This window comes from Terrapene carolina, unplaced genomic scaffold (assembly GCF_002925995.2).
Source record: "Terrapene carolina triunguis isolate 2854851 unplaced genomic scaffold, T_m_triunguis-2.0 Scaffold262, whole genome shotgun sequence".
In the NCBI taxonomy this organism is placed as follows: Eukaryota; Metazoa; Chordata; order Testudines; family Emydidae; genus Terrapene; species Terrapene triunguis.
Window position 1 is genome coordinate 1,418,817 of NW_020664613.1, and position 23,612 is coordinate 1,442,428.

At 44.0% G+C, this 23,612-nt stretch overlaps 1 protein-coding gene across 1 annotated transcript in view; it reads left to right on the forward strand.

Moving 5' to 3' along the window:
* DUSP10 (dual specificity phosphatase 10) overlaps positions 1 to 3,631 on the forward strand; it is a 38,107-nt gene extending 34,476 nt beyond the window's left edge. The window contains exon 4 of the mRNA XM_024219273.1: positions 1,482 to 3,631. Within this exon, the coding sequence (XP_024075041.1) occupies positions 1,482 to 1,747 (266 nt within the window). The 3' untranslated portion in view covers positions 1,748 to 3,631. The remainder of the gene's footprint in view (positions 1 to 1,481) is intronic.
* Positions 3,632 to 23,612: the final 19,981 nt, after the last annotated feature.

Genomic DNA, 23,612 nt, shown 5'->3' on the forward strand with positions numbered 1-23,612 from the left:
TTTTTTTTTTTTTCCCCCTCCTAACCCTGGAGGAAATTTAAATTAATTTATTTATTTTAAAACACAGTTTAAGATGTTTCCAGATCTTTTCAAATGCAGTCTGGAGTTTTAAAGACTGAAGGCAGAATCTTGCTGGAAAGAGGCACCAAAAGTTCATGCAGTTACAAAACTCCAGTTTTTACTTCTCCAAATGCTAACTGGCAAAAATATCCTGGGGAATTTAGCCTAATTTATACTGTCAGAATACTCCTGTGTTTGAGCTAATGTGTTCCTTTATCCACACTTGGTAGCTGTTGTTTCCTTTTGCTCTAACTCATGTGAAGAGCATGGAACGTGGTTTGTGAATGTTTGTGCAAAATACAACTTGCCTAGAGTTAGGAGCATCCTTTAAGGTTCCCTTGCTTTTGCTTTAGGGATTTGTCATTCCAAAAATGTTCGGGGGGGAGGGAGGGATTGGTGTTATAATTTTCCCCCCCCCCCCCCCCCCCCCAAATACTGCTGAGGTACAATTCCTGGAGATTTTCCCCCAACCTTGCCCACGCTGTTGCTGTGCTTACATCAAAGGAAACAAGTTAATGGTTGGTCGTACTCAGATTGGGCATAGGATTTGTCGTAACCACCTTTCTTCACACTGCTAAAGGTGATTAAAACTGGGCTGGGAGCAGAGGGGAAGTTGGAGCATACCACTCTTTCCTCTTTTCATATACAGGAAAGAACTGGGAGTCAGAATTTCTGGGTTCTTTTCCCAACTCTGCCAGACTTGCTGAGTGCCCTGGGCAAATTATTTAACTTCTTTACAGCTTACTCTTTTGCAATATGGACATTATACTTGCTGCTTTTGCAAAGACATTGTGAAAGAATGTCAGGCTAAAGTTCATCCAAAGTACGGATCAGTAGAAATCTTTCCAAGAATAGAATGTTTCCAAGTATCTTACAATGAGTAGTGACTGTGAGCTTTATAACACCGTTACGGGAGGTGGTATTAACCTCTGGGCTGCATTTCCTCCTCATTTAACTGGGGATAAGTCACATGCCCAAAGTTATTATAGAACATTTATGCTTGAAAGGGAGTAGAACTCAACTCTCCTGCTTCCTAGTCCTGTGCCTTGACTAAAGATCATGCTACTTCCTAAATAAGTATTCCCCTGCAGTGCCTGCAACACAACCATTGCAATATTGTGCCCATGTAAGAGCAATTGAGATAAGAAATGGACTTAACTAAATCTGAAACTCTACTTTCTGCTGCATTTTGGCTCAGGTAAAGGAATTTTTTTTTTTACAGTCCAATTGATTTTTCACTTTAATTTTTTTAAATTATCTTGCTCTGTGTAACCTAAGTGAGGGGGGTTTCACTGACATTTTCCTTCCAATTAATTGTAAATTGCATTGAGATTATCTGATTTTAATTTTAAAAACAAAATCCACTCCCGCCCTTCTTTCCAGCAACAAGTGTTACCTCTGTCTTTTTTGTTTGTTTCCAGAGGAAGCTCACCAGTGTGGAAAAGGCCTCCTTATTCACTGCCAGGCCGGTGTGTCGCGCTCTGCCACCATCGTCATCGCTTACTTAATGAAGCACACGCGGATGACCATGACGGATGCCTATAAATTTGTCAAAGGCAAACGACCAATCATTTCTCCTAATCTTAACTTTATGGGGCAGTTACTGGAGTTTGAAGAAGATCTAAATAATGGCGTTACACCACGAATTCTCACACCAAAGCTGATTGGGGTGGAGACTGTAGTGTGATAGTGAAGCTAAGAGGTGGCATATAACGAAGGGTTTATCATATTATCATATTCTTCACTTGATATGGGGCGGGAGGGGAAGGGTTGTGCTTTTATTTTATTTTTTTTATTTTTTTTTAGTAAGGAAATGTTTTTAAAACAAATCCAAGAACTTCACTACGTTTGATGGAATGCCACTGAGATTCCCTTCCTAGAAACTGACAAAGCAGGGAGGCTTCCAAACAAAATGAGTAATTTTTAAAAGCAACACAACGGGGGAAAAAACCTGTGCTTCTTTGTTTATTTTATTATTATTTTTTTAGCCACTTGTAGAGTTTATGGCTAAGTAGTCTGTGCAGGTTCATAGACCGAAGAAAATGATGTTTAAAACAACACGCAAACAGCCAAAACAAAGCAGAAAAGACTCTTTCTGAAGCATATGGGCCTTGATTCTGCAAAGGCTTTTGCTAAAGATAAAGCAAAATGCTCACCGGTGCAAAGGAAATCAGAGCAGCTTAGAACGTCTGCAAGGCACTTTTCACACTCCTGATAGAAACTAAAAAAAAAAACATTTATTTGGTGTGTTTCATGTTCTGGTTCTATTTTTCTATTTTTGGGTGTAAAGAGGTTTTAACAGCAAGGGACTTTGACCATTCTATGCCATATGCCTTCACTGGCTTCTTGTGCAATAATAATAATTTGGGGGTTATTTTGAGTGTGCAAACTGATTACAGCTGACTGCCCAATAATAATAATAAAAAATTTAAAGTGTGACAGCAGCCGGCTTGGTTTAGAAGGAATAAACAAAAGCAATTATATTTTCCTTTTTATTCGTTTCCTTTGATTCTGGTTACAGTGCCATAAACCTTGTTACATATGTATATCAGAATGTAAAAAATCAAGAACAAGCAAAGTTTATTTAAGATATTTTTCGCACAAAATATTGGTGTGTTTCTGTCCTATGTAAAAAAAATTTGATTATAAAAATGAAAAATTCTTTTGGAAAGTGTGTGTCTTATTTCTTTAGTAATTACATTTTTCATTTGCTTTATATGGGCTGTTTTTTTTAAGTATAGAACTGCATTTGATGAAACAGGTATCCCTAGCCTTCCCCTTTTATTTCCCTTCTTCCTCTCCCTCCCCCCCCCCCTGCTTTTTTTAGAATTCATCAAATTGCTGGGTGGGCTAGATGAACTAGAACAATCAGTGAGGGCTTTTTGTGGAGGAGCTGTTGTCTCTGCAGTTTGGTAGCAAAGCACTTATTTGGGAAACTGCAGGATCAACTCTTCCCACTAATTTCTTCCCTCCCCACCCCCATGCTTAGTTTTATTATCTTCTATGTTACGCCCTTCTGTACAATGTACTGTCCTCTGTTAAGAGGGAATGGGATCTAATTTCACAATTTTAAAATCCATGTTGGGTTTACTTCCCACTTTGCTGCATTTATTCCCCCTCCCGCCCACACTGACCCTTTCATTTCCTGGCCACAGCACAGTGTAAAAGTGTGGTGTGTATTGCAGGTTCAGTGTTTAGCACTGATTTCTTTCATTAGATGGTTACCCCTTTTTAAAAAGTAGGGCGGGGGGGGGGGGTTGTTTTTTTTTTTTTTTTTTTTTTTTCCCCAGTGTAACCTGGTCTCCTTGTGGACTGTTGCCAACCCAAAGTGTATTTGTATTAACCTGAAATTATTAGAAAAACTCTTTTTTTGTTTTTTGGGGTGAAAATTGAAATATCCCTGGAAGTCTGATAGCAGTGATGGTGCCTCACGAATCAAAATCTACATGGACTGAACTAAATTAAAACAGGGCATGTCAGCAAAACTTATGTATAAACACATTACACATGTATATTTTTGTGGACTTTTTGCTTAAAAAAATGTTGTTACTATACAAATATTTTCTTGAAACTTATCCCTTTATTAAATTATTTTTCTACTAGAACTGATTTTTTTTTTCCTTTCGATAAACATGGTTAGTCTTCTTCTTTCCACTTCATCCTTAATGAATGTTGCATGTGCAGTGAAACTCGTCAGCAGTGACCGCTCTTGGGACCAACAAAATGTAGTTGTTTAACAAAGAGCACTCTGTTTCACTTTCAGTAATGTATTTGCATTTGGGTGCTATTGAGGAAAGGAGATTCCTTAAGGAAGATCTCTTGCATAGTTTTTTTTTTATTTTTCTTGTTTTTTGATTTTAGTTTGAATTTTGTTTTGTTGTTTTTTTTTTTTTTTTAATGGATGCATTTTTGAGCCCACAGTGAATCTCGGGTGCAAACAGCTGCTGTCATGCTACATATTTGCAGGCACAAATCAGTTGGTGTAAAAATCTGCTTGTGCCTGCAGTTCACCACGAGCCAGAAAATTTGAGACACCTTGCAAAATAACAGCAGAGTTGAAAGCCAGCTCAAAATCAGCCCATGTAACAGGTGAGTGAAAACCCAAATAGATTAACACATCCAGCATGTGAACATACCATAAATGGTGGCCTGTATGTGTTAGGGCTATTATAGTTACTCATCCTTCCCTACTTATATGGGTAAGATTCAAAATTGCTATTTACTTCCACTGTAGATTTCTGGCTCCGAATTCTGAATAACTTAATTCAAATCTCTACAAGTAAGACAAGGGTCTGCTAGTTTGGTATAACCTTCCCCAACCTTCTATCAAGTTTCATGCTAACCAATCTCTGCTCTTTTAGACAAGATTCAAGTTTATATCATGTCTCTTTGTGCTTTTCAAAAAGCCAATTTAAAAAAAAAAAATTTCCTCTTCAGTCCAGAATGTTGTTGATGGAGTAAATGCATTCTTTTACAATGTATATTTCATATTTTTCTGGGGATAGCTCTTTGATTTCCCCTGCCATTGTTGCACCCAGAGATGTTTAGTTTGGGACTGGCTTGTTTCTCTGTATGCTCGTAGTGACTGTTGAAGAAAGGAACTTTAAATGCTTTCAGCACTGCAGTTATGGTGGTAGAAAGCCCAGTAATGACTAGAAGGTTAAAACTTGCCTGGCTTTCACGAACATCTCCACTTGGAGACATAAGATAGGAACTGCACTTGGTCACAAGTGAACTGAGTTTGGTGGTCTCCGCTTGGTCCTGGGTAGGTGATGTCGTCTAAGTCAAACTATTCTCTTTCCCAGTATGTTTTCTCTGTGTAGCAGCTTGTCTACAGTGACTACCATGTGTTACTACATGCCCAGATGAGGCTTGGAGGGGGGAAATTGGGAGAGGAGGGTATTAGGAGTAAATACAGTGGGGGAAATGACAACTCGAGCCCTGCAGTGAGTGGAATCTTGAAGGACCAACACTGGTTCACTTGGTTGGAATCTTTTGACACTAGAGAGCATCCCCGTGCAACTGTCTGGATGGGAGAACAAGAAGGTTGGTCTTGGATTCCTTATCTATTTGTATTGCTGTAGTGTCTGGGGTCCCCAGCTAGCCTCTCCTCCCCCCCAACACACTTACTACATGCCACTGTCCTAGGTGCTGTACCTACACCTAGTAAGAGTTCCTGACCTGATGAGTTTGCAATCTTAATTGGGAAGAAGGAAGTGAGATCAGGGGAGACTAGGGCCCAGATTTTCAAAGCTACTTCACAATACTTCTGAAAATCCCACTGTGCGCCCATCTGAATTTTAGGTGTCTAAATACCTGTGAAAATCCGGCCTTAAGGGACTTGTTTGAGGTCATACAGGAAGATCACAGCAGAGCTGGGAGTTAAATGCTGATCTCCTGAGTTCTAGTCCAATGTCTGAACCATAAGACTGACCATCCTTCTGTCCTTCTCCTATCTGTATTTAAAAGAAAGCCGCACATGTAATAGTCTATGGTGCAAATCCCCAGAAGACTTACTCTTCAGCCGTGTAAAAGCCATTCAGTTAGCGTTTTTGTGTGTTTTGAATGACTCAAGTGGAACCAAAAAATCCCCTCCCATGTCCTATTTTAGTTTCATATTTGTATCCAAGGTGTGCTAAACTAATTAGCAGCTGGCAAAATGATTCTCATCTGCTCTGTTACTTGAACTCCTAAGCAAATGTCTAACTTGTTTCTATTTTCTCTTTCCGCTTGAGGCGTCAGTTAGACCTTTAGGGTATGTCTACACTACGAGAGTAGTTCGATTTTAGTTAAATCGAATATGTGCAATCGATATTAGAAAGTCGAACGTGTGTGTCTACACTAAGGACAGTAATTCGACTTTGTCAGTCCACACTACCAGGGAAAGCGTCGACATTGGAAGCAGTGCACTGTGGGCAGCTATCCCACAGTTCCCGCAGTCCCCGCTGCCCATTGGAATTCTGGGTCGAGCCCCCAATGCCTTCTGGGTAAAAAAATGTGGCGAGGGTGCTTTTGGGTAACTGTCGTCATCCGTCAGTCACTACCGCCCTCCCTCCCTCCCTGAAAGCGCCGGCGGGAAATCAGTTCGCGCACTTTTTGATCAGTGACAGCGCGGACGCCACAGCACTGCGATCATGGATCCCGCTGCGACCATCGCTGCAGTTGTGGCCGTTCTCAACGCCTCGCACCTTATCATACACCTTTCCCAGAGGCAGATGCAGAGAAATCAGGCGAGGAGGCTACGGCAGCGGAGTGAGGACCTGAACTCCGAGAGTAGCACACGCCTGTCAGAAACCACGACACCCAGCGCCGAGGACATCACGTTTGCAATGGGGCATGTGGATTTTGTTGAACGGCGATTCTGGGCCCGGGAAACAAGCACGGACTGGTGGGACCGCATAGTGCTTCAGGTCTGGGATGAATCCCAGTGGCTGCGAAACTTTCGCATGCGGAAGGTGACTTTCCTGGAACTTTGTGAGTTGCTGTCCCCTGCCCTGAAGCGCAAGGACACCCGGATGCGAGCAGCCCTGACTGTCCAGAAGCGAGTGGCCATAGCCCTCTGGAAGCTTGCAATGCCGGACAGCTACCGGTCAGTCGCGAACCACTTTGGCGTGGGCAAATCTACTGTGGGGGTTGTTGTCATGCAAGTAGCCAAGGCAATCGTCAAGGTACTGCTGTCAAAGGTAGTGACCCTGGGAAACGCGCAGGCCATCATAGATGGCTTCGCTGCGATGGGATTCCCAAACTGCGGTGGGGCTATAGATGGGACTCACATCCCTATCCTGGGACCGGGCCACCAGGCCAGCCAGTACATCAATAGAAAGGGCTACTTTTCAATGGTGCTGCAAGCACTGGTGGACCATCGGGGACGGTTTACAAACATCTATGTCGGATGGCCGGGCAAGGTTCATGACGCTCGCGTGTTCAGGAACTCTGGTCTGTTTAGACGGCTGCAGGAAGGTATTTACTTCCCGGACCACAAGATAACTGTTGGGGATGTGGAGATGCCTACAGTGATCCTCGGGGACCCAGCCTACCCGCTAATGCCCTGGCTCATGAAGCCCTATACTGGCGCCCTGGACACAGAAAAAGAACAGTTCAACTACCGGCTGAGCAAGTGCAGAATGGTGGTGGAGTGTGCTTTTGGCCGTCTCAAGGGGAGATGGAGAAGCTTACTCACTCGCTGTGATCTCAGCGAAACCAATATCCCCATCGTTATTGCAGCTTGCTGTGTGCTCCACAATCTGTGTGAGAGCAAGGGGGAGACTTTTATGGCGGGGTGGGAGGTTGAGGCAAATAGCCTGGCTGCTGATTACGCCCAGCCAGACAGCCGGGCGATTAGAAGAGCCCAGCGGGACGCGCTGTGCATCCGGGAGGCTTTGAAAGCCAGTTTCAAGGCTGAGCAGGGTACCCAGTGACTTTTAAGTTTGTGGACACAGAAGCTGAACTTGCCCCCGTTTCTTTACCCGGTTGCCGTCGACTATCCTCTCCAATTACATACCCCCTTCACCCCCTTCCCAAAAAATAAAATCTGTTCTGTTTTGTTAATGGACACCGTTGTCTTTATTACTGTTTTCGCGGGAATGTTTTAAACCTGGGACGCAGACTGTGGCGGGGGGCGGGTTTAGGGTTGTGATGCAAATGATGCTTCTAAACTCCAGGAATGACAGGCTCCGCGGTGGTGGACTGGTTGTTTCAACGGAGCCTGCCAGCCCTCCTGGCCGGGACTGCGTGTATGTGTCGGCTATGTGACTGTCTTGCAGGGGGAGGAGGGTTACAGATCCCCTGCTGCGCGGCTCTGTGATCCAGGGTAAGGACCGCTGCATAAGATCTGTAACTGCCCTCCCCCGCCACCAAGTCACAGAGCAACACCACCCCCCCCACCACACAGAACATGAAAACCACCTCCCAGACTGACCAGGATAACTAGTCACTGCACTGTATATGTGCCCTGCTGCTGCACCTGCCCCCTGCTAAAGGTGACTGTCCTGTCCAATGACCAAGCCCCTTCCCCCCCCTTCAGACAGACTCTCCTCCAAAAGAAGAGGATGGAAACAGTAATGAACAGAAACGTATTCTTTATTAACAACCGCACATGGAACGGGGGGGTGAAACTTGGACGGGGTCTTGTGTGAGGCGGGTAGGAAAGGACTTTTCAAATTTTGGGGAATGAGAGCCTTCTAGTGGTAGAGCAGTCCGCAGGGGTGGAGTGAAATTTTTCACGGCCCCTTCCACCCCTCCGTGTTTGGACTTTGGGTGAGGGGGGTATGGGACTTGGTGGCGGGGCAGGGCAGTTACAGAGAGACTGCAGCGGGGCTCTCTCCTCCTGCCTCCGGTCCTGCAGAACATCCACAAGGCGGCGGAGCGTGTCCGTTTGCTCCCTCATTAGTCCAAGCAGCGTTTGAGTAGCCTGCCTGTCCTCCTGTCGCCACCTCTCCTCCCGTTCAATGTTTGCCCGGTGCATTTGGGACAAGTTCTCCCTCCACTGTGTCTGCTGGGCTGCCTGTGCTCGGGAGCATCCCATTAGTTCAGCAAACATGTCTTCCCGTGTCCTCTTCTTCCTCCTCCTAATGTGCGCTAGCCTCTGGGCAGATGTGGCTGTGGGAATTGGAAAAAGGGAGTGAATTCCTGAGACAGAGCAATGTATCTGTGAACAGAGAACATAGTCTTTCTCTGTGAACAAGACCATGCAGAGCACCTATCACACGCGCACTGAGGACAAGGTCGAATTTTCGGCCCTCGCCTACAGTGCCTGCGGTCTTGCTGTGGCGAGCTGAGGAGCAGGGCAGGACACCGGACTTTGTCTAGATGGCAAACATGGTAAGCCGTAGACTTGTGGCCGCTTAAAACTTTAAGAGTGGCACTGGCCTCCTTTCACATAGAAAGCAATGCGAGTCTCTGCTGGCAGCAATCCTGCAAGCATGAACTCTGGCCCTGTCCCACCCCCTCGCGGCTGTAAACCGCGTGGCTGTAAACCGGCGGTTGCAGTTCTGTAAAGGGACGGGCAAGCAGTCCCAATACTAACTTTCCCCTACCTAATTCACAGCAGGGAGTCATGCCAGACATCACCCTCCTGAAGGTCTCGGAGAGCCAGAAGGAGAAGATGCTCCGGGACAGCCTGCAGAAACCGGGGCCATTTGCTGCAATGCTCTGCAAGGCCATGATCCCCGAGTACCTGCTGGCGTTGTGGCAGGGAAACGTGTCCTACCACGGGGGGCCTAATAAGCTCTCCCTGCCCAGGAACCTGCTGATGAGGCTGGAAAAACACCTGCAGGAGGCGTATGAGGAGTTCTCCCCGGAGGATGTCGCCTCTATCCCCGGCTACATTGACCAGTTCTTGGCTTAGGTGCCCTTGGAGGGACAAATGATTGCAGCGTTTTGGGCACTATAATCATGAAGCGGACATTGTGAAATTTTTTGAAAATGGTTCGGACTATATATTGAGGCGCCCAAAGACAGACTAATCATGATACACTTTGCACAGATTCCCGTTTTGTTTGACTTTCCTGTTTACATGTTTTGAAGCACTTTACCCACTGTTAATATTTTAAATCTTCCTGTTTTGTTGTAAATAAATGTTTAGATATTTAAAACACTTACTGCTTGATCCTTCCCCTGAATCTGTGTCTGGGATAACGGCTGGGGACGGTTGGTAGGGGATCTCTGTCAGGGTGATGAAGAGCTCCTGGCTGTCGGGCAAATCAGCGTTGTAAGCGCTGTCTACTGCCTCGTCCTCCTCATCTCCTTCCTCCTCTTCCCCGTCCGCTGAGGAACCGGCCGCGGACAATATCCCATCCTCAGAGTCCACGGTCAGGGGTGGGGTAGTGGTGGCGGCTGCACCTAGGATGGAATGCAGTGCCTCGTAGAAACGGGATGTGTGGGGCTGGGATCCGGAGCGTCCGTTTGCCTCTTTGGTCTTCTGGTAGCCTTGTCTCAGCTCCTTGATTTTCACGCGGCACTGCGTTGCATCCCGGCTGTAGCCTCTCTCTGCCATGGCTTTAGAGATCTTCTCATAGGTCTTTGCATTCCGTCTTTTGGAGCGCAGCTCGGAAAGCACGGACTCATCTCCCCACACAGCGATGAGATCCAAGACTTCCCGATCCGTCCATGCTGGGGCCCTCTTTCTATTAGATTGCACGGCCATCTCTGCTGGAGAGCTCTGCATCGTTGCCACTGCTGCCACTGCTGCTGAGCTCGCCACGGTGTCCAAACAGAAACTGCGCTTCAAACTGCCCAGACAGGAAAAGGAATTCAAATTTTCCCGGGGTGTGGCTGGTCAGAGCATCCGAGCTCGGACTGCTGTCCAGAGCGTCAACAGAGTGGTGCACTGTGGGATAGCTCCCGGAGCTATTAGCGTCGATTTCCATCCACACCTAGCCTAATTCGATATGGCCATTTCGAATTTAGCGCTACTCCTCTCGTTGGGGAGGATTACAGAAATCGATTTAAAGAGAGCTCTATGTCGAACTAAATGGCTTCCTGGTGTGGACGGGTGCAGGGTTAATTCGATATAACGGCGCTAAATTCGACATAAAAGCCTAGTGTAGACCAGGCCTTAGTGTTTCGTGTTCCTGAGAGCACTCATCTCAAGACCTGTATATTGGAAATGGGACCTTCAAACTTTCTCTTCTTTTGACATAGCAAGTTTTTAGCACTAAACGCCATTTCAAATTGTGAACTTTTTCTTTTTAAAAAATGAAGTCCCATGAGATCTATTTAAATGCAGACTATTAGTTTTAATTAGTAGAACTGTAGAATAATTGAGTAACTGTAGAGTAATGTAATTTAAAGAACTAGACATAAATATCTACTCATGCTGAGATGATTTAACTCATTTCAGTAGTAATCTATCCCATATTTGAACTTGGACTTTCCAAGGTGAAAGACAGATGTGTTATCCTATAGCACTAATTAGCCCACACGTCACCTTTTTTGGTCACACCAGAAATAGAGCTGAATCTTCCATAAATATAGTAGATGGTTTTCATTTGGTCTCTGACATGGCAGTGAGTGCTGACATGACTTGTAAAAAAAGAGGAGAAATTATGGTTAAAGGTTTCCTTTATATTAATGTGACCGATATGGACTAGAAATATTTTAGCATGAAACAACTGCAGGAATTGTGATGGAGAAGACCATAGTGCATCACTCAAAGGTTGTTGTATCCTCCTATGTCTATCTGGTTGTAGGCACTGTCAAAAATACTCTTGGGTAATCAGGTTAAGCTAACACATTTGTGGGGAGAGGGAGGGTGGGTATTAAAGAAACACCCTGTAAATGCTTTGGAGTAAGTCTTATCATCTTTTGTATGATCTGCTACAAATATAAGGAAATATTCCTGGTAATAGAAGAAAAGGACTCCAGAGTCATGAGAAGTAAAAACATCCTTTTTCTTGATTATTGTGCTAAGGAAGGAATCCAAGAAAGAGAGCATGAGGTAGCCATTAGCTGTTTAACAGGTAGCTTCCTTCCTGTGATATGTCTGTCTGTCTGTCTGGTGGAGTTGCTGCTGATGGTGTGGTTTCCACTACTTTAGGCATCCAGGGGGAAGTCACTAATAAACAAGTTTCAAGTGATGTGTGCACAGCATGATACCAGTAGGTAATAATCAGAGCCCTTTCCCTTTACTGCTGAACATACTTGGCAGTACAGTGCTGGCACTGATGGGAAATGGTTTTTAAGTGAGCTGCGTGGGCTGCCTCTAATGGTGGTCTGATGCTCATGTTGACGCATAATGTTTGTCCCCACTGGGTGCAATTTGTTTTGTTTTTTTTCAGCTAGATCAGCCACTTTTTTTGTTTTTGTTTTTCTCTCCCTGTCTTGTCCCATCCCTCCCTAAACTGGAAGAAACCAAATGTATTGAACTTGATTTTCAATTTTTTTTCCCCTTTGTGTTCTGCAGGGAAATTCTTAGCAAGTCGTGCACGTTATTCAAGTACAGGTAGGAGAGCATTGTTCAGCATTGGAAGCACTGTCACTGGCGAATGTTCAGAGAGGGCAGACTCCCTCTTGGTGCTGTCTTTTAGTTATAACAGAAGCAGGGAACATTAGTCTTACCCTCCCAGTGTATTCAAAGCAATCGATGGGCTAGCTCAAATGTCTTTCCATTATCCTGCTATCTAGGGTGGTGATGCTTGTGAGATGTCAGAAAAGTAGAGTCAGGGCTTGGATGAGAGACCTCCAAGGAAAAAGCAGGGTGCTGTCAGAAGTCACATTGGTGACTCAACAGTTGACGTTGTTCTCTTAGTCTTTGTGGAACCAATTCCCCTGCCTGTTAGATTGCACTGAGCTGCTTGAGATACAGTAGTTTGCATGAGTAATAAACTGGTCTTCTGACTACTTTTGGTCTTTAAAGATGCCATGAATTTTTCAGCAAGAGCTGGAGTGTTCTCTCCAAGTCATGGCTAAATTCTAATTTGGTTAATTGCATTCTGCTCTGCTAACTCCTCTCCCTAGCAGACTTCACTTTAGGTGATATTTTCTATTGTCCTAAATTTAGTGTTTGTTTGATGCATGTATGATTAAATAGTTGCTTTATTATGCCCCAGCATTGGATGCATTTCATTGCTGGGAGAAATTAATCCTGTTTAAATATGTTTCATGTTTAGGGACAAAAGTTTCTATCTATCTATATCTCTATCTATATAATATTGTAAGATACTGATGTGGGGAAGAGATTAAGAGATCATGAATTTCTTAAGTCCTATTTGCAATGGATGAAATAGTCTTTTTAGCTAGGAGTATCTGCCACTCTGCCATTCAATGTGGAGTTAAACTAATGCAAAACATAAGTAGTGAATTTAAATAAACAACATCCCTTTGTAGGGGTTTACAGTAACAACTGTTTCTAGGACAGGCAGTGGTTTCCTTAAAATACAGGAACCCTTGAATAGGGATCTTTTCGGGTTGCAAATGTATTTGGGGAGAAGTTTAAAATACAGTAAGTGTACAGTAGTTGGGGAAAAAATGCTTGAATGAAAAGAGATTGTGCTAAGTTCTCAACCAGACAGCTGTTTGTTTGGTGTTCTCCAAGGTAGCTCTGAAAGCTTGAAGTTGCACTTAGTCATCTAATATTGCTGTTCAAGAATTAGAATAGGTTATCGTATCCTGTGTCTGTCCCAACTCATTTCCCTCCCAATTGGAGATCAAATCGTTCACCCTCTTATTTTTCTAGCCTTTAATTTCTGGTGGTGGATGATGAGGTAGGGTTGAATAGTATGACTGGATTTCCCAGTTTTTGCTCCCAGTCATCCCAGCTCTTCTGTCTTTTAAGCGGTAGAATTCTTTTGCTACCTGGAGCTCCAGTGACAATGGCCAGAGCAGCTCATGGAATCGTGCTGCTCTGACTCAAGTTTAATTGATAAGCCTGTGAGAGTGAGACCCATAACCCCTTTGGGCTTCACTTTTTTTGTGATTTAGTCTTTCCCCCCGCCCCACCACTTGACATTGTTTGACATGGGAAATTACACACACTAAGTATCCTACAGCAGTCAATCAGGGTCAAAGACTCAAGTGGAATACCCAACACAACACAACACCTCACCTGAAAGATTGAAATGGCAGGGCCCTGTAGTTTGTTTCTGCTTTAGTTGCATGTTGCGGGTTAACTTAGGTTTCATGTGATGAATATACAAGCCCAGGAATCCAGACTAAGTAGTACTTAATAGACCATGCTGTCTTATGTAGGCACCTTTATAAAACCCACTAGATTTGCTTTAAGATAGAGCTAGGTTTCTTTAAGAGTAATAATACTTTGCAATTATATGCCAACTTTCATCTGAGTATCTTTAAGTACTTTATAAATAAAACCTTACCAAGAGGACATGAGGTATGTAAGTTGTATTCTCCCCATTTTACAGAGCAGTAAACCGAGTGACTTAACCACCGTCGCACCCTAAATCAGTGGCAGAGCGAGGAAAAGAACCCAGCAGTCCTCACTCCCAGTTCTTTAATCATTACATTATACCACCAGCTTTTTCCTGCAGCTGGTTACTAATATATTGATGGTCTAATAAAGACCCATAAAGTGAGGCCCTTTAGCTTGACGGCCATGGTGAATTAAGACCTGAATTGCATCCTGCTGCCCTCTAGGCAACTAAAATGCCAGAGCAATTTTAGCTTCAATTAAGTGACAACAAAATCCTGTTAGTACCTCTCACTAATCCCTCTTTTACTGCTGTATGAATGTTACCAAGTAGTCCTTTGCATCTTTAGCCCTAAAACAGGCGCAGCATATATGATGTTGCCACTGGATTGTCATCCTATATTTAACATAGCCTTGATTACACAGAGATCTACAAGTGGGTAGGGTCTGATAAGCAGTTCAAGTTCTCTGCATAGAAATAGCACCAAAATAGTTTGTGTTGTTTCTAATTGCAATGGATGAGCAGCCTGGCTCATTAATCCTCCCCTATCAGCAGTACATAACTTGTCTGCACCAGAATAGCCCTGATCTCAGCAATCCTGCATTCAGCCTTGGGGTTGTGTTTTCGACGTATTTGGAAAAGGCAAGCTCCTATAGCGGGCCCAAAGGGATTTCCGCTCCACTGAGCTGGCTTTATATGGCTGAGCCAACACAGAACCCAGAAAGGTTTGTGTCCCTTCATAAAAAATACATCAGTGCAGCAGAGCGCATAATTCTGGTGAACTTTACACAGCATTAGCGAGCAACAGCACTGTGCTCTTTGGCACGGTGTCACGGAACCACATAGTAGTGGCTGCGGGAAGGCTAGCTGGCTGTCACACTGCCTCACCTCTAGAGGTGAATGAGTAGTTCAGTCTCTCTAATCATTCAGTCTTTGGCCAGTCAGGTTGAGACGATGTGAACACCTGACGGAGTCCCTCAGTGCTGTTTTGTGAAACTATGCAAAACACTAGAGGGGGCAAATTCTGAGAAATAATTATTTTGTTGGCTTGAGATGCCCCTGGGATGGGGGTGGGGAAGGGGGACGCTGTACAATACTTTTGTGAAGTAACAGCTTCTATGAAGGGAATAATTAGTACAGTTAACGGGTGAAAGTCTCAACCCTTCCCCCCACAGTGACTTAGGAACCTAAGTCCTATTTATCAAAGAGATTAAGGCCTGGATGCACAAAAGGAATGAGGTACCTAAGTCCCTGTTTGGGGACCACTGTGATCCACAAAACTCCTGCTGACCCCTGCAGGCACCTAAACTCACTCGGCACTTAAGGTTTTCTTTTGCAATAAAAGTTCTTTATGTGCCCAAGTTCCTGCTTCTAAGTACGTGCACTGCATCCTCCCTCGAGGTCCCTGGACACCTGTCTCCTGCCTAAGGAGTGTGATTCATGAACCAGAGGAAGATAAGTGTTGGGCTGCCTAAGTCATGTGTGGGACCTGATCTGGTAGGCATGCTCAGAGGGCACCTACCACATCAGGATCCTCATGCAAGTTCACACAGACCAGCAGGGGCAGGATCCCCTCGTAACTTTTAGCCTCAAGGTTAGGATATTTACCTGAGAGGAACCCCCCCTCCCCCCCACACACACATACCTGAGGGGAAGGAGGGATTTGAACAGGGATCTGCCACCTTTTAGGTGACTACTCTAACCATTGGAGTGAGCGAGCCCTGCCTGAGACTACTCCTTAATCTCTCCTGTTGTACTCTGGATAAATAATTAGTCATCGACACAGGGGGACTGGGTGAGAGAGAGCAAGCCCATGCGGACAAGCATGGGAATGAATCTATTACAGGGTGGGTAGGGCACTCACCTGAGAGATGGTAGATACCTGTTTAAATCCCTTCTCCCTCTCAGGAAGATGGGGGACTCAAATTGGGGGTCTCCCACATCCTAGGTGAGTGCCCTAATCACAGGGAGAAGTGGTAACCCTCCTCCTGGGCTTTTGTTAGAACAGTGCAGGAGCCTAATGCCAAAAGAAAGTTTGCAGCTGATAATCCCAAGGCCTTTCCTTGAATCCCAGATTTAGGCCCCTGTGTCTGAGACAGGGGCAGGGTTCACCAGGCACAAGTAACTCCCATTGGCTAGCCTAGGCAGCTTTCTGTCTAGCATGCTGGATTTTGTGAATCACTCTAAGGCTCTTCTCCCCATTCATTGTATAAGGGCACGTCTTCACTACCCGCCGGATCGGCAGGTAGCAATCGATCTATTGGGGATCGACTTATCGCGTCTAGTGAAGACGCGATAAAATTGATCCCCGATGGCTCTGCCGTCGACTCCGGAAATCCACCGCGGCAAGAGGCGGAAGCGGAGTCGACGGCGGTGCGGCAGCGGTCGACTAGCCGCCGTCCTCACAGCCAGGTAAGTCGACCTAAAATACACAACTTCAGCTACGCTATTCACATAGCTGAAGTTGCGTATCTTAGGTCGACCACCCCCACACCCCCGTAGTGTAGACCTAGCTTTAGGGCTCAGTCTCCTAACTTGGGCTTTGTGAATCAGTGATTTTTTTTCTAGGCACCTAAACGTTAGGCCTTGTGATGCTCAGCATCACACCACCTAACCTTAATCAATAGGACTTCATTGCCTAAGTCAGGCCCTTTTTGAAATATTACCCAATATTTTAAGAATACTTTCGTGCTTAGGGCTTTTTGCACAAAGGTCTTGAAGCAATTAAAAAAGTAGGAAATGTTAGCCCTCTAGTAAAGATGGGGGAAACTGAGGCACAGAGCACAAATGATGTGCCCAAGTCCATGTAGTGCTATTATAAATTCCCAGAGGATATATAACGTTACTGTATATTCTGAGTTAGTTGAAAGAGGATAGTTAATCAAATATAAGGATAACTCTGAAAAGAAAAGAACAGATAAATGGTACCATTATCCTGGCTTCTGAATGACTAAATAAGAGTTTGGATACAAATAACATCCATTGACACTGGCCTGGAGTGGGTTAATTCTTCCTGAGGACTTTGGAATATTTTTTCCTTATCTATTTTCTTCATATTATGCACACCGCTCCTGTTCACCTCGAATACAGAAGGGTCAGACAGCAAAAGCCATAGCACGGCTAAACAGCTGTGGACCCTCAGCCAGCCCCAGCAGTTTTGTGTGCTCTGGGCCCAATTTATCACAGTCCTTTGCCCCTGTAAGGGTTCTTCCCCTTCCTGGCTTACCCCCACCCCCATTTGAAAAGAGCCACTTTGTTTAACACAAAAAGATTTAACTCTCTGCCCCTGCAAACATACAGAAGTACCCCATCCTGAGCTGAATGCCCTTTCACAGGGCTGGCTATGGCTACAATATCTAGCCCAGATCCTCAATCACATAAATAATTGGAATAAAGTATCAGCTTCCTTTTCTTACCACCTTTGTCTTAATGTTACTAAGATGAAAATCACAAATGTTATACAAGGAAATCCAGGAATCATTACTGCAATATAGCACTGAAAAGGTCTAGTATGGGAAAATCAGGTTAAGGGACCTCTGGAACCTCATCAAATCGAGAAGTGAATATTTGTAAGCGTTTTCCTCCTCTTAGCCACTCATATGCCACTTCAAGACTACTGAACATTTTCAGCAGAACTCTAGGCATACAGCACACAGATTGCATTCTACCTACTTAAAATTCCTCTTGCTATTTCAATTGGCTATGGTATTCTCCTTCACGTCCTATCTTACACAGTGATTGTGTTGGTATGCGTTGTTAAACAGCTGCTATGTTCTACTCCAGAGATGGTTGAATTGCTTCCTATATATTGGGGCTGTCAAGCGATTAAAAAAATGAATTGCAATTAATTGCACTGTTAAACAATAATAGAATACCTTTTGGATGTTTTCTACATTTTCAAATATATTGATTTCAGTTACAACACAAATACAAAGTGTACAGTGTTCACTTTATATTTATTTTTGATTACAAGTGTTTTCACTGTAAAAAGACAAAAGAAATAGTATTTTTAAATTCACCTAATACAAGTATCATAATACAATCTCTTTATCATGAAAGTTGAACTTACAAATATAGAATTATGTACAAAAATACTGCATTCAAAAATAAATCTGATTTTTTTTTTTAGAGCTTACAAGTCCACTCAGTCCTACTTCTTGTTCAGCCAATTGCTCAAACAAGTTTTTTGTTTTACATTTGCGAGAGATAATGCTGCCCGCGTCTTGTTTACAATGTCACCTGAAAGTGAGTTAATCACATGAGTAAACTGCAATTAATCGACAACCCTATTTTATATATACTTTTCATGAAGTACTTTGGCAAGAAAGGTGCTATATAAAGGTAAGATACTATAAAGGCCTTGTGCAACTAGTGTTTAATGGCCATTGTCATTTCTGAGCCTAGTGCCAGAAGTGGCCATCTTACTGAAAAATGATAGTAGTGTAGCTCTCTTGCCAGTTTGTGGGCTTCAAAGAAGCTGCTCCCATGGACAGGGCCGGCTTTAGGCCAATTCCCCCGAATCGGGCCCCGCGCCCTAAAGAAGAGCGCCTAACTTAGGTGCCTTTTTAATTTTTTTTACTCACCCAGCGGTGGCATTTCAGCAGCGGGTCTTTCAGTGCCACGGAAGACCCGGAGCGAGTGAAGGATCTGCCGCTGAAGTGCCGCTGAAGACCCGGACTGCCGCCGGGTATTCGAATCGGGCCCTGCACTTCCTAAAGCCAGCCCTGCCCATGGAGAGCAACACAAACTGCAACTGAGACTGCCTGCAAACCTGTGCTTGAACAAGAGAGAGAGCCTGTGGGGTCTGGATGAGGAACTTGACTGGCATACCTGGGTGACACACGCCAGGCCCTCAAGAGCTGGTACGTGGCTGGGCCACATGTTCTGAACAATTCTGCATTCATCTATCCTGGCCCCTCTATTTACATCAGTCTGGGAAAGGGGAAAAAGTGCCGGATGAGTGGACCAATGGGGTTATAGATTCCAAAGAAAGGAACTCAGTGATTGTAATAACTGGCATGGTATCACACTTTTATCTGTGCCAAGCAAAGTATTATGTAAGATCATAGTCCAGCGTATATCAAAGGCAGTTGATAGCGTTCTTAGAAAAGAGCAAGTTGGTTTTCAGAAAGGGTGTGGATGCACAGATCAGCTCGTCACTCTACAAAACATTATAGAACAGTGCTTAGAATGGCAATGGCAACTCTACATAAATCTCATAGATTTTGAGAAGGCTTTTGATAACATTCACGAGATCAGCCTATGGCATACTCTGCGGGCATATGGAAATCCTTTCTGTATAATCAACATCATCAAAAGCTTCTATTTGAACTCTACATGCAGTGTTGATCACAGTGAGCTCAGTTTTGAAGTCAAAACAGGAGTACGTCAGGGGTGTGTCATGTCTGCAATCCTCTTCAACATTGCCACTGGCTGGAAAATGCGGCGTATAACAGAAGACCTGCTAAGAGGCATTAAATGGACATTCTTCTCATCCCTTGAAGACCTGAACTTCACAGATGTCACTCTCCCATCATACCCAACAACCCAAGAAAAAACAACTCGACTCAATGCATTCAGCCAACAAATTAGACTGAAAATCAACCGCAATAAGACGGATATTGTGACCTTTAATATTGCCTCACCATCACCAGTATGGATAGAGGATTGTTCTCACCAATGTAGAAACATTCACATACTTGGGCAGCACCATCAGCCAGGACGGTGGAACAAGGCAGGACATCAGGAACACCTTCAGGAACTTAAATACAGTCTGGAAATCATCAAAATACAACACCAAAACCAAACTCAAGATTTACCAGTGCTGCGTACTTTAGGAATGAGAAAGTATATGTCCAAACTGTCTTCTTTCCATACAACCTACCTCAGAAAAATCCTCTATCTTTTGGCCCAGAACAATCTCAAACCAAGATCTATTGACACAGTGCAGCCAAGAGGATCTGAGCACCATCATTGCCAGGAGGCATTGGAGATGGATCGGTCATGTGCTTCGGATGGAAACTGATTCCATCACCAGAGTAACAATAAGATGGACACCTGAAGGCAAGCAAAAATGAAGCCGCACGAAAACAACGCGGCGAAGAGCTGTGGAAACTGAGTTGAAAAACCTGGGGTACAGCTGGGGAACGGACAGGAGTCGAGGAGCTTCATCAGTGCCCTAAACGCCAGAGGAGTAATAGGAACATGATGATGATTGATGATCAAGTATCAGAGATGATTGATGATGACGCCTAGCACCGCCTTCAGTTTTGTGTATCTAGCTCTTAGTTTCCTTTTACTCTTATTTTAAAAAGGGTTAAAATGTCTGGAAATAAAATATTTCATCTTGGGTTAATCAAAATGAATTTTTTGTTGACTTTCAATTTTGCTGTAAAAGACGCGGTTTGTCAAGTTGAACTGTTCCCCCACTCCTCACCCCTGAACTGCCAGAGAACCGAAAAATGCGTTATTTGCCCATCTCTCTGTGTGTGGAATTTAGAAGGGCTGTGTGACACCCTGCCCACCATCATGTGACAAGCACAGAACTGGAGTGTATCTGGCATCCCTGTTTAATGTATAGATGGTACAGGGAAGGCATGTGGGAACACCTTTTGGTACTGGCAAGTAATGGAGGAATAAAAAAAGTGTCCCTGCTGGGATTCCCAAGGAACGAGAAGTCATACATTAAACATGTTAGAGGTACGACTATCAGCCACATCAAATATTCAAGAGCAGGAGCCTTTTGTATTTGGGGGATACATGAATAATTTAATGTAGTGCTGAGAGTTATGAAAGGAATTCATTGTCACTAATAAATAAAACAGAGCCCCTATGAACTGGAGGGTGGCTGACGCTCCTCCAAGTGAATCGGTAAACTCATTCCCTTCAGAAATTATATAGGAAAACAGGCTCCAGCCCAAGGTGGTCTCATACCAACACAACTGTGTGGAAGTGCAGAGAAGATAGATTTGATTTTTTTTTAAGGGTCTAATTTTAGAAGTAGTCTTTAATTGTGTGGGTACAAGTGATAAATGCAGATGTCTAGTGACCTCATTCCACCTGAAACTCTGACTGTTACATGTCTAATAAATATCCCTTGTGGCCATGTATATTTGTGCCATTAAAATTGTGGGAGCACAAAGGGAATCTAGGTTGAGATGTTCTCAAAATCAGACCCTAAGATTATAACACTAGGTTAGGTTCTGTTTATTGACAATACTCTGAGAGATTTATTTTTTGGCTGAAGGGCCTTCCAAAGGACTGACTTAGATAAGCACCCTGAAGTTTATCCAAAGTACTCACTGACTCTCTTGAGTCTGCAGAGCTGGGATGGAAGTCTAGATAGAAGTTCTTCCTAGAAAGATGATTCTAACAAAATGCTCTATCCTATGAGTACAATCTCTTGCTCTCTGTATCGGCATTTACTCTTCTGATCCCTGCTGGGACCATGGCCTGCAGAGGCATCCAAACTGAAAGAATAATGGAAACATTTCCAAACATTCAGTTGAGATTTCCTTCTAGACCTGAGAGAAGGCTTGACAGGCAATGCAGTCTAATGGATTAATGGCAAGTCTGAGAGAGAGGATTTCTAAATCCTAATCCCGCCTTTACGAGTGAATCCTAATGTGTCTTCGGGCAAGTCATTTAGTGTTGGATTGAAACCTTGCAATCCAGCCCAGGTAAACAGTGCATAGCTATGTGGTCCCAGGAGCAAGGCTGGGACAAAACTGTGATCCTCAGAGTTACTCTGTGGCAGCACAGGTACATACTCCCTCCCCCGGGGAAGTAAACTGCTCTAGCCCTTTTCCTGGTGCAGGCTAGTTCCCCCTTTGTGCCAGTTCAGTTTTGCTGGCCAGTGTACTGTGGGAGCAGACCCAAAGCTCTGCCTATCTACACAGGAGGAAGAGTAGCAGTCCTGCAGTGGCTGCTGGGGCCTGGCATTGCAGATAGCCTGTGGGGGGGCTCCTTGTGTCTCTAGGCTTCCCTTCATAGGCATGCAACCAGGCTCACAACTGAGGCCTTAACCTCTTTGCCTCAATTTCCCCATCTGTAAAACCAGGGTAGGAAGCTATCTACTGACCAAGGGCTCAGTGTGCTGAATGTATTAAAGCTGGTAAAGTGTGCTGGGATCCTCGCATGGGAGACGCAATATAAGGAGAAAATGCTCTTCTTGTACTTCTTATACTGTCAACTCTTTGGGACAGGGACTGCATCTTACTGCAATGGGTGTGAACAGCACCTAACGCTGAGTGTGCTAGCAGAATACACAAATAACAATTATATCTGAGAGCTAATGAATGTTTGCAATGCACTTGGACCATGGACCTTGCTGGATACAATGTGCGAACAAATGAATGTTTGCATACATCACAATGCAATGTCAAAGTGCATTAATTGTTGAGTGTTATCACTGGGCTAGAGGAATGGGGATGTTGGCTCCAAAATTGATGCCATGATCTGGCCCATTATTATTTTATTAAGTTTGGGTTGGCTCATCTTTTAACTGAGCAATTAATCCATAACTGTACTAAGAACAACATTCCAGAAATGCACCGTTGTTCCGGAACTTGCTAAGAGAGACTATTTGTGCTGCTAACAAACACTTGTCCGAAGCCCAGAGTACCTCATGCCTTTTATAGTTTACAACACTTAGAAAGCACATCTTTTTCAGGGTAAGTTAGTTTCCTTTTAACTTCACAAGAATAGGACTCTGTGACCCTGATGCCTTTGTTGCATATACATTACTGGATTTATTTGGGGTAAGTCGGATATCAAAGCACAGCAGAGAGATTGTCAAGGCATTTGCCAGAGATGGTGATGAGTGACTTAATGAAAGGAAGCCTGATGCATAAAAGGAAAGTATAGTCAAGAATATTATGAAAGGAAGGAGGAGGTAAGTGAAGGTTGGAATGTGTGTGGTGAAAGGGCACAAACTATAGGTGCTGGTGCAGATCTGCAATATCGGTTCTGAAAATTAGCTGGAGTTGTATTACAAACAGAAAACTGGTCCATGGGTGTGATGGAACCGAGCCTAGAGAAGCTTGCCATATGTGGATAGCTGACCAAGGAGCAGGCAAAGTCTGCCATAAGAGATTTTTAGTATCCTTATAACTCAGACACACATTCTTTATTTGATAATTCACCATTTTTCTACCTCTGATCTTCTACTCCACCTCAAGGGGAGAAAGACTGTTCATGCCTCTTCAATAAAGCCTTGGAAGAGATTAACAACATTTTATGTGCTACCCTGTGCAGTCAGGGAATCAAGAATAGCGTCCAGGATCTAGTATGGTCCTTGTTGACAGAAAGACCCTGTATTTTTTTAAATGGCTTTCTTGTTCCCAAGCTAACTAAAACAGCCTATAATACGTAGCGCTACCAAACAGGATCTCCTTATGTCCTGGCCTGGAAGGAGCAATCAGGGAATGAATTACTGATTACACTACTCAGCCTTTGATGGATAGGTACTTGCCTTTCTTCTTTTCTGGAACTAATTTAGCCTTGGCATAAACCGATGCAATTCCCCTGGCAGTCAGTGGAAGTGATGTCCTATATGCAAAGGCTGAATTTGACTCTCTGTGCACTGGTCTCCATGCATTTAAATATTTATGGTATATATGAGATGAATGAACAAAGGTTCAGTGACTATTGTTCATTTGAAAGAAGTCATTCATATATGTATGAGAA